Source organism: Simochromis diagramma, unplaced genomic scaffold (genome assembly GCF_900408965.1).
Source record: "Simochromis diagramma unplaced genomic scaffold, fSimDia1.1 OVJJ01000334.1, whole genome shotgun sequence".
Taxonomy (NCBI): domain Eukaryota; kingdom Metazoa; phylum Chordata; class Actinopteri; order Cichliformes; family Cichlidae; genus Simochromis; species Simochromis diagramma.
In genome coordinates, this window is record NW_024386764.1 from 4,457,693 (window position 1) to 4,475,865 (window position 18,173).

Genomic DNA, 18,173 nt, shown 5'->3' on the forward strand with positions numbered 1-18,173 from the left:
ACTCCAGTGCTTCTTTTACTTGCCATTTTTTTCTCCGTTGCTTTAAATTCAGTTCAGTTTATTTAAACAGCATCAGCTCACAGCAGCAGTCACCTCAATGTGCTTTATAGTGTAAGGTAAAGATGCTACAGTAATAGAGAGAAACCCCAACAATGAGACAGACCCCCTATGAGCAAGCACTTGGTGACAGTGGGAAGGAAAAAACCCCTTTTTAACAGGAAGAAACCTCCAGAGATCTACCATGACTGGTTGAGGGTTAAGGGGAGGCATATGGGGAAATTGCTTCCCATCGGGCTGCTGTTATTGGCAGTCATTTATATCAAACATGTGACTGTAAGAGCTCTTGTGACTCATTCCTGCCAGACAGTGTTCTGTTGCCTCCTGAGCTGCTGTCCTCTCCAAATCCTATTTTTAAGCCTTGTATCCGTGCCCGTACTTAAGTGAAGTATTGACTGATGGTGTTATTGTTGTCATACACTGTTGTGACGACAGCACAGGGAAGAAGTATGGGGAAACGGTACAATAGGATGGGTCCTTGCCCTCTAGGGAACATGTCATTCCTGCCCCTGAGCTACACAACTTACTAGAGTACATGACAAATAACACAGAATGAAGTCCACTTTTGTCAAGATATTGGCAGGACTTTATTTAATAACACAGATGGTCAGTCCACCTCTGGAATATAAAGGCTGTTGAAAGATAGATTTGGATGGGAATTCCTTATACCCCTTCCATGCTGTCTCCTGAGAGTTGACCAATTCAGCTGCGAATGCTGCCAGCGAGGAGGAGCACAATGCAAGGAAATGGACCGCACATGACAGACTGACGCACTGTCGCTGCCAGGTGTAACCCCGAAAGCTTCACTCCTGCTGGAACCGACCAGCTGCAATTGCAACAGAGTGGAAGCTGCTGCTCCTTATCATAACAAAAGCATGGATAAAAGGGGGGGGGGGGGGGGGGCTAACAGCTAAGGAAAGCTACCAGATGGAAACTGTGGTGACATGTCCAAGGTCCAAGAACGTTAGACATTTTCAATATAGTTGTTCACAACAGGTTCAGTCATAATAATGAATAGTGTACTTTAAAAAAAACAACATATATATATATATATATATATATATATATATATATATATATATGAGTATGGAATGCCCTTTAGGAAAATATTATATATATATTCCAACCAAAGTCTGAATATATAGAATGAAACTTGAATATATACAATGATCTTTTGAATATATACAATGAAGTTTGAATATATACAATGATCTTTTGAATATATACAATGAAACTTGAATATATACAATGAATCTTGAATATATACAATGAAACTTGAATATATATACAATGATCTTTTGAATATATACAATGAAACTTGAATATATACAATGAAACTTGAATATATATACAATGATCTTTTGAATATATATACAATGATCTTTTGAATATATACAATGAAACTTGAATATATACAATGAAACTTGAATATATACAATGAAACTTGAATATATATGCAATGATCTTTTGAATATATAGAATGAAACTTGAATATATATACAATGATCTTTTGAATATATACAATGAAACTTGAATATATAGAATGATCTTTTGAATATATAGAATGAAACTTGAATATATACAATGAAACTTGAATATATACAATGAAACTTGAATATATATACAATGATCTTTTGAATATATACAATGAAACTTGAATATATACAATGAAACTTGAATATATATACAATGATCTTTTGAATATATACAATGAAACTTGAATATATAGAATGATCTTTTGAATATATAGAATGAAACTTGAATATATAGAATGAAACTTGAATATATACAATGAAACTTGAATATATATACAATGATCTTTTGAATATATACAATGAAACTTGAATATATAGAATGATCTTTTGAATATATAGAATGAAACTTGAATATATACAATGAAACTTGAATATATACAATGAAACTTGAATATATATACAATGATCTTTTGAATATATACAATGAAACTTGAATATATACAATGAAACTTGAATATATATACAATGATCTTTTGAATATATATACAATGATCTTTTGAATATATACAATGAAACTTGAATATATAGAATGAAACTTGAATATATACAATGAAACTTGAATATATATACAATGATCTTTTGAATATATACAATGAAACTTGAATATATACAATGAAACTTGAATATATACAATGAAACTTGAATATATATACAATGATCTTTTGAATATATATACAATGATCTTTTGAATATATACAATGAAACTTGAATATATACAATGAAACTTGAATATATACAATGAAACTTGAATATATATGCAATGATCTTTTGAATATATAGAATGAAACTTGAATATATATACAATGATCTTTTGAATATATACAATGAAACTTGAATATATAGAATGATCTTTTGAATATATAGAATGAAACTTGAATATATACAATGATCTTGAATATATAGAATGAAACTTGAATATATATACAATGATCTTTTGAATATATACAATGAAACTTGAATATATACAATGAAACTTGAATATATATACAATGATCTTTTGAATATATACAATGAAACTTGAATATATAGATGATCTTTTGAATATATAGAATGAAACTTGAATATATAGAATGAAACTTGAATATATACAATGAACTTGAATATATATACAATGATCTTTTGAATATATACAATGAAACTTGAATATATAGAATGATCTTTTGAATATATAGAATGAAACTTGAATATATACAATGAAACTTGAATATATACAATGAAACTTGAATATATATACAATGATCTTTTGAATATATACAATGAAACTTGAATATATACAATGAAACTTGAATATATATACAATGATCTTTTGAATATATACAATGATCTTTTGAATATATACAATGAAACTTGAATATATACAATGAAACTTGAATATACAATGAAACTTGAATATATATACAATGATCTTTTGAATATATACAATGAAACTTGAATATATACAATGAAACTTGAATATATATACAATGATCTTTTGAATATATACAATGAAACTTGAATATAGAATGATCTGTTGAATATATAGAATGAAACTTGAATATATAGAATGAACTTGAATATAACAATGAAACTTGAAGATATATACAATGATCTTTTGAATATATACAATGAAACTTGAATATATACAATGAAACTTGAATATATATACAATGATCTTTTGAATATATACAATGAAACTTGAATATAGAATGATCTTTTGAATATATAGAATGAAACTTGAAATATAGAATGAAACTTGAATATACAATGAAACTTGAATATAATACAATGATCTTTTGAATATATACAATGAACTTGAATATATACAAGAAACTTGAATATAGATACAATGATCTTTTGAATAATACAATGAAACTTGAATATATAGAATGATCTTTTGAATATATAGAATGAAACTTGAATATATAGAATGAAACTTGAATATATACAATGAAACTTGAATAATATACAATGATCTTTTGAATATATACAATGAAACTGAATATATAGAATGATCTTTTGAATATATAGAATGAAACTTGAATTATACAATGAAACTTGAATATATATACAATGATCTTTTGAATATACAATGAAACTTGAATATATAGAATGATCTTTTGAATATATAGAATGAAACTTGAATATAGAATGAAACTTGAATATATACAATGAAACTTGAATATATATACAATGATCTTTGAATATACAATGAACTTGAATATATACAATGAAACTTGAATATATATACAATGATCTTTTGAATATATACAATGAAACTTGAATATATAGAATGATCTTTTGAATATATAGAATGAAACTTGAATATATAGAATGAAACTTGAATATATACAATGAACTTGAATATATATACAATGATCTTTTGAATATATACAATGAAACTTGAATATATAGAATGATCTTTTGAATATATAGAATGAAACGTGAATATATACAATGAAACTTGAATATATACAATGAAACTTGAATATATATACAATGATCTTTTGAATATATACAATGAAACTTGAATATATACAATGAAACTTGAATATATATACAATGATCTTTTGAATATATACAATGAAACTTGAATATATAGAATGATCTTTTGAATATATACACTGAAACTTGAATATATACAATGAAACTTGAATATATATACAATGATCTTTTGAATATATACAATGAAACTTGAATATATAGAATGATCTTTTGAATATATAGAATGAAACTTGAATATATAGAATGAAACTTGAATATATACAATGAAACTTGAAATATATATAAATGATCTTTTGAATATTTACAATGAAACTTGAATATATACAATGAAACTTGAATATATATACAATGATCTTTTGAATATATACAATGAAACTTGAATATATAGAATGATCTTTTGAATATATAGAATGAACTTGAATATATAGAATGAAACTTGAATATATACAATGAAACTTGAATATATATACAATGATCTTTTGAATATATACAATGAAACTTGAATATATACAATGAAACTTGAATATATATACAATGATCTTTTGAATATATACAATGAAACTTGAATATATAGAAATGATCTTTTGAATATATAAGAATGAAACTTGAATATATAGAATGAAACTTGAATATATACAATGAAACTTGAATATATATACAATGATCTTTTGAATATATACAATGAAACTTGAATATATAGAATGATCTTTGAATATATAAATGAAACTTGAATATATACAATGAAACTTGAATATATACAATGAAACTTGAATATATATACAATGATCTTTTGAATATATACAATGAAACTTGAATATATATACAATGATCTTTTGAATATATACAATGAAACTTGAATATATACAATGAAACTTGAATATATATACAATGATCTTTTGAATATATACATGAAAACTTGAATATATAGAATGATCTTTTGAATATATAGAATGAAACTTGAATATATAGAATGAAACTTGAATATATACAATGAAACTTGAATATATATACAATGATCTTTTGAATATATACAATGAAACTTGAATATATACAATGAAACTTGAATATATATACAATGATCTTTTTGAAATATATACAATGAAACTTGAATATATAGAATGATCTTTTGAATATATAGAATGAAACTTGAATATATAGAATGAAACTTGAATATATACAATGAAACTTGAATATATATACAATGATCTTTGAATATATAGAATGAAACTTGAATATATAGAATGATCTTTTGAATATATACAATGAAACTTGAATATATACAATGAAACTTGAATATATATACAATGATCTTTTGAATATATACAATGAAACTTGAATATATAGAATGATCTTTTGAATATATAGAATGAAACTTGAATATATAGAATGAAACTTGAATATATACAATGAAACTTGAATATATATACAATGATCTTTTGAATATATACAATGAAACTTGAATATATACAATGAAACTTGAATATATATACAATGATCTTTTGAATATATACAATGAAACTTGAATATATAGAATGATCTTTTGAATATATAGAATGAAACTTGAATATATAGAATGAAACTTGAATATATACAATGAAACTTGAATATATATACAATGATCTTTTGAATATATACAATGAAACTTGAATATATATACAATGAAACTTGAATATATATACAATGATCTTTTGAATATATAGAATGAAGCTTGAATATATAGAATGAAGCTTGAATATATAGAATGAAACTTGAATATATAGAATGAAACTTGAATATATACAATGAAACTTGAATATATATACAATGATCTTTTGAATATATACAATGAAACTTGAATATATAGAATGATCTTTTGAATATAGATGAACTTGAATATATACAATGAAACTTGAATATATACATGAAACTTGAATATATACAATGATCTTTTGAATATATACAATGAAACTTGAATATATACAATGAAACTTGAATATATATACAATGATCTTTTGAATATATACAATGAAACTTGAATATATAGAATGATCTTTTGAATATATACAATGAAACTTGAATATATACAATGAAACTTGAATATATATACAATGATCTTTTGAATATATAGAATGAAACTTGAATATATAGAATGAAACTTGAATATATACAATGATCTGTTGAATATATAGAATGAAACTTGAATATATAGAATGAAACTTGAATATATAGAATGTATGAACCTCATTTTTAGAGGTGATGTGTTTCTGAATTCTCTGCCTTTACAAAATGGCATCAGCTGAACTATTTCAGTACTTTTTAGAGCTTGACAACTGTTTTGCGACAGCTGTTCAAATTGCAAATTTCCATAGTCCACTAAACCTAGTTGTATCCTGTGGTTGTACAGTGTTCGAACATTTACTGACAACATTTGAGATATGGCCATCCAACTAAACTCCAAGTCTCGCATGTCAGTCAGCTGAGTAGCTGGTATGTTGTACCTAAAAGAGTTAGAAACAAAAGAAGAAATATGTTAACTTCTTTCTTATTTCTTGCATTCATTGTCTTGTTTGCCATCTCCTGACTCTTTCAAGTACCATACACGTTATGAATGAATTTGTTTCCATTTTTATCACTTACCTTGGCCTTCCTCTTTGTGATGTAGAATGATATAATGAGCCCATAACATGTGCTTCAGCTTCTGCTCGAAGTGTTAGCTCAGTTGACATCTCCATCAGTGATTGATAAATTCCCTCAAGAAGTGTGCATAATCTTCTCCCAGAAACATTTTATTGAACATTATTCATGAGCACTAGAAATGTTGCAATAATGAAAACGTGTTCTTCAAGGTGACGTAGTATAAATTCCAAATTATTTCTACCATTTGCAATTTGAACAGCTGTCGCAAAACAGTTGTCAAGCTCTAAAAAGTACTGAAATAGTTCAGCTGATGCCATTTTGTAAAGGCAGAGAATTCAGAAACACATCATCTCTAAAAATGAGGTTCATACATTTCTATATATTCAAGCTTCATTCTATATATATTCAAGCTTCATTCTATATATTCAAAAGATCATTCTATATATTCAAGTTTCATTCTATATATTCAAGTTTCATTCTATATATTCAAGTTTCATTAGATATATTCAAGCTTCATTCTATATATTCAAGTTTCATTCTATATATTCAAAAGATCATTCTATATATTCAAGCTCCATTCTATATATTCAAGTTTCATTCTATATATTCAAAAGATCATTCTATATATTCAGACTTTGGTTGGAATATATATATATAATATTTTCCTAAAGGGCATTCCATAATAGATATGTATATATATATATATATATATATATATATATATATATATATATATATATATATATATGTATATATATATAGATAGATAGATAGATAGATAGATATAGATATATATACACAGTTTTTTTTTTTTTAATTTGTGCTCAAAAAAGTCCCACTTCTGCTACTAAACAGCCCTATATGTCATCAGGATCACCGGCACCCTCTTTAGTTGTGTTTATCAGCAGGGAGCCATGTGCACTGCTGATAAAGGAGTGACGCCAGCCAAGAAGGGACTGCATCCCAGTGTCTCCCCCACCTCCTGCTTCCTCCTGTCCCATTCCTTTGAACACATGCGTGAAGTCGAGCCCCACAGCTGCTCTGTTAAAGACATGAAGCTCTCTGTTCTTGTTGTATTCGATTTATTTGACACAGGATTAGAAGAGATGAGATATTAACAGAAACATTCATACCAAAGATTGTAATGTCCAAAGGACAAAGTGTAAATCAAACAGACTAAAAAATTAATTCCTCCTTTTTGTGACATGTTTAACCTTTGGGAAATTCCTGTGAAACCAGTTAAACTTTTATTATTGTGTATACACAGGATCAAATCCCTCCTGCAGGTTTTCAAGGACGCTTTAAATCTCACTCTCTGATATCTGCAGTCACCCAGAAAGACCTGTCTGTTGGCGACTTTAGCATTTCTGGATTTGTGCATGAGGGTCTATTTTTTAAGATTGCAATCAGTATTTGAAACACAAAAAAATTTCACCTTCTTAACCTTTCGACAAATCTTTTTCTATGGTTTACTCATTTACCCATTTACAAACACCAATGCCAGATAAGAGGCAGCTCGAGGTGCTGGCCTACCATCGAGAGGGTCTTGAGTTTACAGAGTGTCTTTATCAAGAAGGAGGTAGGCACGGGATTAGTGACTCATACCAGCTGAAAAGTACCACTGAGTGTTTTTTCACAGTTTGGCTAGAGTAATAAACCCATCACGCTAAGATTACAGCGAGGCAGAGTCGAGGTGGGGTAAAGCTATAGGCTCAGCTCAATCTTTCACCTTGAAAACAGCAGTTTAAAAAAAATCACACCAAGTATATAATTAATATCATTCAGTCAGCTTTCTCTTTGGTATGCTTCCGTAGGTCTAAATGAGTCATGTATTTTAACCAAAACAGGAAGTGCATCAGCACTAATATGGTATTAGTGGAAACTTTTGTCAGCAAAATCAGCAAAGCATGGAAAAAACCGTAGAGTGAGATGAATCTGACCTTATTTTAGTGTTTACTGAGCCTAATGAAGTCTGGTTGGCTATAAAGGGGAGCCCAGTGTTTACTTGTAGCCATGGCTGAAAGTGGCATTTATAACATGGCTTGGTGACACCTCCTTTGTTCTATCCTTTCTTAGAGAGAAAGGTCCTCAAGTGATGACTTGAGTGCAAAAAAGAAGGAAAGAAAAGAAACAATCTCCTTAGGATACCTTTTTCTTGTCCAGCAGTAAATTCTTTCATGGTGACCGAGGAGCTTGGAGTTGTATTTAAGAGGAAGAAGACATATTTTCCTAAGCATGTTCATTGGTGTTAGTTAGTTGACAAAGTAACGACCAAAGTCCCTCAGGTGTTAAACTTCTTCCCCAAACCCTAAAAAGTACTGGCAGTTTTTTTCCCTTTATTTTGTATTAAGAATATCCTTTTCTCATCCACTCAACTTCTCAGGCCTTTCAGCTCAACTCTCTAATTCCTCCATAAGCAGAATTAGACTGAAGTCATAAAGGAGTCGGCAAAGATTTTTGATACCGTCGTTGGTGGTTGTCGACGTGAGGGACAGATATGAAAAGGGATCGTGTTAGAGTTCTTTGATAACTTTCTGTGGATTCATAACTCTATGATGTGATCCACGATTGAAATTTAAAATATATATATATATATATATATATATATATATATATATATATATATATATATATATATATATATATATATATGCATTGCAGATTTGATTCTTCTATTTTCATTCTTCAGCTGACAGTCCTTATGTTGTCAGCGAAGTGGCCAGGGGAAAAGATCAGGTACTGTGATGTCCATATCCAACTCACTCGTCTGCAGAACTGTTACAGACTAAATCCACATAAGATGGGGGGGGGGCTGAAAAAAAAATCAGAACGGAAAAAACACAGCCAGCAGGCAACAGGATGCACATGGCCCCGAGAAGGATGACTGGTTGGATTCAGGAAATGGGGAGAAAAGCAGAGGAAGGAGAGGTTTTGGATCGCAGCTGTGTTCGTATTAAAAAATTCCTGTTTTGAAGCGCAGACAGACATTTTGTTGTTCTTTCTCCAGAAAACGAGGAGGCGGAAACACACGGTTTGCCACAGCGAGGGTTAAGAGCAGCTTTGGTTAAGGCAGCTCTGCAAGCAAGAGTTTCAGCCACTGTATAATTTAATCTATTGATTAAACATGTAATGATTGATTTGGGATTTTTCCCTTTGTTTCAGAGTAAGTAAGATTTGTGACTCACATTAAAGTTATGCTTTTATCCAAAAAACAAACCTTCCTTGAGAATGGATCAAAGGCATCCCTTGTATGCGATGTCAAAAGAAAAAGGAATTCTTTGTCATACAATGGCTGTCAATGGCCACAGACCTGATGAAAAAAAAACTGTGTGGTTTGCTCTGCATTGCCTCATTGACCCCAGCACCTCCTCTGACATCAGTGGACAACCATAAAGCAATATTACAATACTTTAGCAAATCATTGTTGCTCTGTTATTTATTTTGCCCTTCCTAGAGAATAATGTGACAGGCCAAAGATTTATATACACCTGAAATAATCGATTTTAAAGTGGGAATGCTTAAAAAAAGACTTTTCTGCTTATACAAAAAAATCCCATCCACACTATCCCACGGAAAAGAGATGTACACTAAGAAGTGAGAGGGTTGTGTTTTTTGGAGAGTAAATCAGATTTAATCATACGGCAAGTAAAGAAACACTTACTTAAAAGGTAAAAGCTCAAACGTGTGGGATATCTAATCAATTATTAACAGTAATTCACAGTTTAGAATAAATAATTTGGGATAACCAGCTGCTTTCGGCCACATCACAATGCAAAAATACTGAGGACAGAGTGTATCACTTGCTTTTTTCTTCTATAGTGGCTACAGCCATAGAAAAGAACAAGAATATCAGTAAAAAAAAACACACTGAACCTAAAGCTAAACGGGGCTTAGTGTCAGATTTACTTAATAATAGTCTGATAACTGATATCTTGGGAGTTTCATTAGATTAACGCAAGTGGAGGTTGGACCTTAACAGCTGAGTTCTCTGGCTGTTCAAAAGACTGTAAAAATGAGGAGAAATGAGGAAGACTTCCTGTAATGTAATATCGCTGATTGATTCTTATTTGCAAACATTTCTACAGGACTTACGCCAGATGTTAACAAAAACACTGGTTCCAACAATTATATTCAAATACCTGCCTTAAAAAAACAAAGGAATTCTTTCTTCTTTCAGCTGTGTGACATTTCATGGGACTTATGTATTGTACTTGACTTCAATCTACTGCATTTATCTGACAAAGTTAATGGTTACTGCTCTGTATAAAGGGTATATGTTGCTATAGCACGTCGCGGTCTTTATAGGGCATGAGGTACAAACAAGTGGAATATGAAAATGCAGAGGAGAGCAAAGCGCGAGCTACCACTTTATGTTTCTTTAGATAAATAATCCAAACTATATATACAGTTTAGTTGGATAAATCTTTCTTGTTACAAAAGATATGGGTCTTCCTTCCTCCTCCATAACTGTCTCTGTGGTCTTCCTCTTTTCTTCCTGCCTGATAGCTCCATATTCAACATATCCATGTCCAACCGCCAGCCTAATTTTGTCTCCAAGCCTCTCAACCTGAGCTGTCCCTCTGATGTACTCGTTTCTACTGTTGTGAGTTGTGAGTGATCAGGAAAGGGACAATATAAACCCTCACACGATTCCTCAAAAGCATTCATCATAGCATTGCTACCCTCTCTTTTAGTCTTGCTGCTATCTCTCTGTCGCCATGTCATTCCTCTTCTCTCCAGTGCATACATCTACCTCTCCAGACTTTCTCCAGATACCACATTTCCTGTCCCGGCACCCTATCCCATGCTTTCTATAGCGCCACAAAGACACCATGCAGCTCCTCTTGACTTATTTATGCTTCTATATCCACATTCTCAAAGCCAACATTGCATCTGTGGACTTCTTTCTCAGCTTATAGCCATATTGCTCCTCACTGATGATTACCTCTCTTCCTATCCTAGCTTTAGCAACCCTTTCCCATAACGTGATGGCATGGATCATAAGTTTCATCCCCCTGTAGTCGACTACAGCTCTGTACATGACCCTTGCTCTTGAAAGTCGCCCACAGGCTTCTTCTCCATTCCTCAGGAATCCACAATTTTGTTGAATACTGGTGAAAAACTCCTCTGCCTTCTCTCCATACTCTCACAGATATGTGATCAGGACAAGGCACCTTTCCACTCTTCATCCGCCTCATACAGACGACATATGTCTACGTAATAAAATGACAAGAAGTTCAATATTTGCTGTGTCGCAGGTTTAAGGGTAGTCGGCTGATGATTAATTGGCCTGTCGTCGTGGACACTATGCATCCCTCTCTGTTCATTCATTAACTGTTGTGTGTGTAGTCTAGGCTACGTAACGGCGGCTGAGCTTTTAAAGGCGGATCTCTGCGCCTGAGCGCACTCGCCGCGGCGCAGACCATACAGCGCACATTCGCACCACAGTCCCTGAAAACCTTTAAACTCTCTCTTAAACGGGACGCTTGATGCTTTAAGACTGTTTCGATGGAAAGGAATATTTAGCTTTTTTCCAAGAAGCGGAAATTACATAAAGCAAAGTCATTCTACCTTTAAAAAAACAACAACAACAAAAACACTCAAAACTAATCGATCATCGCCGGCACATCATCACAAAGAATCTGACGCACAAGGAAAAATGTAAGTGGCGCATTTTATTAAAAGATTTAATTACGGATAGTTTATCCTTTTTTTTCGTCTGATCTGACCGTAACCTCTTTTTCACTTATTTCAACTGATTTTCTGTATCTTTAAAGTCTATTAGAAAGTAGGCTTGTCAGATAAGTAAAAAAGAAAAAAGAAAGAAAGAAAGAAAGAAAAAGGAAAAGACAAGGAGAAAGCAACAATTGAACGTTGAGAATTAGCTTTTGAAATAACCAAACAAAGAAAAACCACAATATTTAGTGAGAAGCAAAATGAATCGATCTCTTATAGAGTTATAAGGACTGCACATTATTATTGTTGTTATTATTATTACTGATGTTGTTGAGAACAAATACACCTGTCTGAAACTTGTAGCTGTATGTCCACTGTGTGGCTTTCAGGAGGGACTTTGTTTGAGGATGGGGGTGGGGGGAGATAGTGATCTTCAGAAGTAGAGGGGCCCATGCAGGAATAGAGGAGTGTCTTATTGATCATGAATGCAATTAAGAGCCATATAGCCTGGCATAGAAGAAAATCTGAAGTACAATCCATGTTTTTAAAATCCACAGATGCTGGTTAAATAAGTCGTATTTCATGACTATTCTTCTATAGAAAGTTATATATCTATGGTGGGGGGGGTTTTCTCTAGAAACATGGTAATAGTGAAGCCATAGGTTGTGTAATCTATAAATGACGTTTCAAGTGAAAATTGTCCAGGTGTCATAGGACTTTCCCAACTACATTTTAGGCCATACACAAAACTACAAATGAATCTCTGGAGACGTGTGGGTATGCTGACAATCTGTGTGTCTTTTCTCTGTCTATACAGCAACATGTTTGTTATGTAGGTACCCTCCGAGGGTGTTGTGTTATAGTTTTGATGATTTTCGCCCTTATGTGTTTTTTTCTTAAATTTTCTTTAAATAAATAATCCTAAATGAACATCTGTCACTTTGCAATACACAAATCTCTGCAAAAATAAATAAATAAGCTCTCACTGTTTGATATAAAGACCTGGAGATAATCTTTGTATACACTGCACACATATGCCTTTCACTACCAATGTTTATATATTCAACTTTCCCTCTATTACAAGGTATAATGTTGCCGTGTCTAACTGGAATCCCATGATTTTTATCTTCCCCCAGGAAGAATAGCAGAGATCGTTGGAGAGTGTACAAGAGGGTGAGTGTCATGTTTCTCCTAGCTGTGGTTGCGTTGGCCGTCCAGAGAGGGAGCATCAGCTTCGAGCTGGAGAGGCACGTTCGTTTGGATGCTGCTCAGGAAGCAGGATCTGGAGCTGACTCATACCTGCAGATAAAAAGTTTCTGGAAGTCTGGCAGCTACCAGTCAAAGCCAAAAGCTCCAACCACCACAGAGAAGCCCAGAATCCCTGAGGACGGCAGGCCCACAACTTGGGATGTAAAGAGTTCCAACTGTAGCGCCAATGTCAACTTTTCTAAACACGAGTGGTTCAAGAACCTCGAGGACAGTTTCAAGCAGTTTTTGCTTTATCGGCATTGCCGATATTTCCCCATGACCCTCAACCACCCTGAGAAGTGCACAGGGGAGGTGTATCTGCTGATGGTGATTAAATCAGTGGCCACTCAGTATGACCGCAGGGAGGTCATCCGAAAAACATGGGGCAGAGAGCAGGTGGTGGACGGCAAAAGGATAAAGACCCTCTTTCTTCTTGGTAAGTCCTCCAATGAGGCAGAAAGGGCAAATCATCAGAAACTTGTGGAGTATGAAGACCAGATTTACAACGATATTCTTCAGTGGGACTTCTTAGATAGCTTCTTCAACCTGACTCTCAAGGAGACCCATTTCCTCAAGTGGTTCCATACTTACTGCTACAACGTGCAATATGTCTTCAAGGGGGATGATGACGTCTTTGTCAGCGTGAAAAATATTTTTGAATACCTGGAAAACAGCAGACACAGAAAGAACCTGTTTGCTGGGGATGTGATTTTCAAAGCGAAGCCTATTCGTAAAAAGGACAACAAATATCACATCCCCCAGGCTTTGTATAACAAGACGCACTACCCTCCATACGCAGGTGGAGGCGGTTTTCTAATGGATGGAAGTCTCGTGAGTAGGCTTCACTGGGCCGCAGACACGCTGGAGCTTTACCCCATCGACGATGTCTTCTTGGGCATGTGCCTGGAGGTACTTCAGGTCACGCCTGTCAAACACAACGCCTTTAAGACGTTTGGCTTGGTGAAAAATAAGAACAGCAAGTTGAACCGAGAACCTTGTTTTTTTAAGAACATGATTGTGGTGCACAAGCTGCTCCCGTCGGACCTCCAGCACATGTGGAATCTGGTCAACAGCGACCTAGTCTGTTCACAAAAGGTGGAGCTCCTATAGCTTGGTGAGAACACCGGGTGAACAGCGGCACCGAGCGAGCTCAGCCTTGCCTCGGTGACTGCTATGAGGAAGTGCATCGCACTGTAAGGCAGGAGCCAAACTTCCTGGTAAAGTTTATCAGAAGCTGTATGTGGAGTGGAACCAGGACAATATTTGAATTTTCTGTTTGTGAGCAGTTGTGCAATTTCTTGAAGAGGATTATCAAAAGTAAATTATACAGAGCTTATTTTATTTTTTATTATTTTTTTAAGTTGAATTAGAATTGTGTGCTTACGTTGGCATTTTTAAGGACCAACCCCCGTCGGCACACAGATTCAGAGAAAACCAAACTGTGCTGCTAAATCAATGGGCATACTAAGTTGATTAAGTTGTCATTAAGTTGGTGGTATTTTATTCTCTTGTGTCTTTTTTTTTTTTTTTTAAATAATGACAGAGACTTATTCCTCTTTATCCTTCCGACATGATCTAGAATTGTCCCGACACAGAACCCAAGTCTTGGGTTCTGTGTCATGAATCACAACATCACCAAATCACACTGAACCCACTAATGTGAAAACAATTAATTGTGGTGGTGAACAAAATCCTAAATGCCTTTTATTTTATATATTATGTCTTATTTTGGATTAATCGTGGGAAATCATGTTTTCTTGGGTGAATATCGAAAATATAGAGGCAGCTAGTATTAGTGGGACGCCCTAGGAGCCAGGGTACAGCCTGCAGTTATGCTAGCAGTCTTCAAAGTGTTGCACATTGCATTCATGTGGACAAGGATGTCATGCAGAGAAACAAACAACTCTCTCTACCTCAATGATTTGGACAAAAGCTCTTTTTTCTTTGATCACGTTTGGTCACTATATCATGTCAATTCCTTCCTATGCAGTACCTGCTCATAAAGTAAGATTGATACTGTCTGTACTGTTGAATTCCCTACACTCGCTGACTTGATCTGGAGCTCTTTTACATATATGCTAACTATCTGGGGGGGAAAACAACTTGTACATGCTTTCTGTTGATTTGAATGTGCTGATATACTTGACGTGAATTTGGTTGAGGGGTTTACAATGACACTGTGAACTTAAATTCTTGCTGGTACGACCATTATGACATGTTAATTTAATCGTCTCCCGAGAAAAGGGGGGGCCTGCCTTTTACTTTTAACTTAAGGCAACGGACGATAAAGGAATGTAAATGACCGATTGTGGTTGGTGGTGGTTGTGTCTGCATAATGTAAATATACGTAAAAATCATCATGTACAGAGAATGCCATCTGTAAATAAATATCATGACAATTGACACTGTGTTTGACTTTATCTACATCAAATGTCTGAAAATAAGATTAATCCAACAACAGTGGATTGATCTTCCCAAAGAAACTACGTGGAAGTAAAACCAAGGAATTGTGGTATACTTTAACAGATAGACGTTCAATGTGCCTACAGTAGAGAATTCTCGCTTGGGAGGGGAGTTGGGATTAAGGGCCGATCCAAAGACATGCTCAATTAAAATTAATAAATGTGTGAAAGATAAAGTGCTTAAAAAATGCATAAAATATATAGTATTCTGTGCCAAAGCTCAACGCTCTTGAAGTAGTAAGTTAGACTAAAAAAACCTACATGAATCCCAATCCATTTCCACTAGCGTAATATGTGTGCTGTATAATCCAGCAGGTTGGATTATAGCCTGTTAAAAAAACGACTTTTAGCTGCTCCCTTGATGACACGGGTGTGCCACTGCAGGTAACACCCTGCCTATCTTATTTGGCAGATTCCTACGCAGGATGCAACCCCCAAAGGATCTATCTTTGACAGAAGGTGGAAAGGATCTCAAAAAACTACAAACACTTCAGGCTTTCACTGAACTTTGTGCCCCTTTTTCCTCTTTTGTATTTGTCTTCAGAAATGCGCTGGCTACTTGTGGCATTTCCCACTTTTTCTGTCACGTGTCCCCTTCTTATTACTGCGTCTCTTTTCAACAAGTCCGCTTGCTGAGACTGTTACACCGCAGTGAAGCTATCTCACAAAAAGATAACGAGGGCATCGCAAAAGGAAACAAATACCCCCTTGTTTTCCACAATCTCTTTCAGGACAACAGAAGCCATGCAGAAATGGAATTTGCCTTCTCTGTATTGTATTTCACCAGGACACACTCACTGGCACAAAAACCATAGCTTAAGTTTTATCTCTTTCCCCTTTGTTAAACAGAGTGATCGGAAGTCAAACCCACAAAGGATCGGAACCGAAGTCTCCCCATTGTGAATTTGCTGTATCGGTGTGTTTTATTGAATATGAGCTGACAATAGGACTGAGCAATAGCTGAGTTTTAATTTTCCACACTGCATATAGCGAACAGGGAGTGACAACTAGTTTACACGGAGGTCAGTAAATAGTGACTGTACTGCAATGTACAACGGAAATGGTGAGAGTCAAAGGTATCTCCTCTGCCTTAATTGTGTTCCTATTTTTCAGCTGTTAAGCCGTCCCAAACCCAAGCACCCAAGCAAGCAAAACAGCCACAGCAAAGCAACCAATTCTTACTTCACTACCTTTGTAACCTCTACACTGAGAGGAACTCTAAAGGAAGTAAACATTCATGAAGCCCAGTACGCTCTGCTGAACTTCCAACACACATTCCGAGATTTTCCCAACCAAAGTGACAAGAAAAGAAAACACAGGCTTATCAACCACTGGCCGACATTTACTTTAATCTAAAGTGAATTTCTCACCACGGTGACTGTTATCACTGTGTGGGAAACTAGTGCTGTATGGTCAGTCCACAGCCAGTTTCCCAACCAGCCTGTAGACCAGGAGCCGAATATTTGCTAACACTAATTGGAGGAAGCTTTTGATGTCAGCGTGGCCAATGGGTGAGGTGGACAGGGATGCAAACCTTCACACCAACCCTCTATTTTCTTCAAAGACCTTTACAGCAGCAGCACTGACATAACGAAAGATGGGAATGTCTTTGCATAGACTTAGATTAAGAGCCGTCTACAGGCTGAGATATGCAGTTGAACTGCATATCCGTTTGTCACTGGCCCAAGGCAGAAAATCACACTGCTATGTAACAATATCCCAGTGTTTATTAATCGAAACTGCTATCCAGCATACCAGTGAGTCAGATATGTAAACTGATGTATCCTTGGCACACACAGAAACTGTTTGCACTCAGGCACGAGAGCAGATACGGATATCATGGTGCTGATCAGTCAGTGTCACTATTATTGTTCCACGGTAGTGCCCTATAAACCCTGTTACAGAGACGTTTTACATTTTTCCTGTAAGACATGACACCGGAGGTGATCCCAGTGTGTACAAGCAGCAGTATCGTAATACCCACGAATGAAAAACCAAGCACATTTTTTTTTCAGTATTACAAACATCCAGGAAATGTAAAAACGATACTATTGTAGTGAAAAAGTCATAGATGTTTGTAGGGTAGTACTGTGGAACA

General features: G+C 34.1%; 1 protein-coding gene across 1 annotated transcript; it reads left to right on the plus strand.

Annotated features, from left to right (window-relative positions):
* Positions 1–12,087: 12,087 nt before the first annotated feature.
* Positions 12,088–16,016, plus strand: b3gnt7 (UDP-GlcNAc:betaGal beta-1,3-N-acetylglucosaminyltransferase 7). Its single transcript, XM_040032453.1, has 2 exons — positions 12,088–12,350; positions 13,502–16,016. Coding segments are annotated over exons 1-2 (1,224 nt in total). The 5' UTR covers positions 12,088–12,348; the 3' UTR covers positions 14,724–16,016.
* Positions 16,017–18,173: the final 2,157 nt, after the last annotated feature.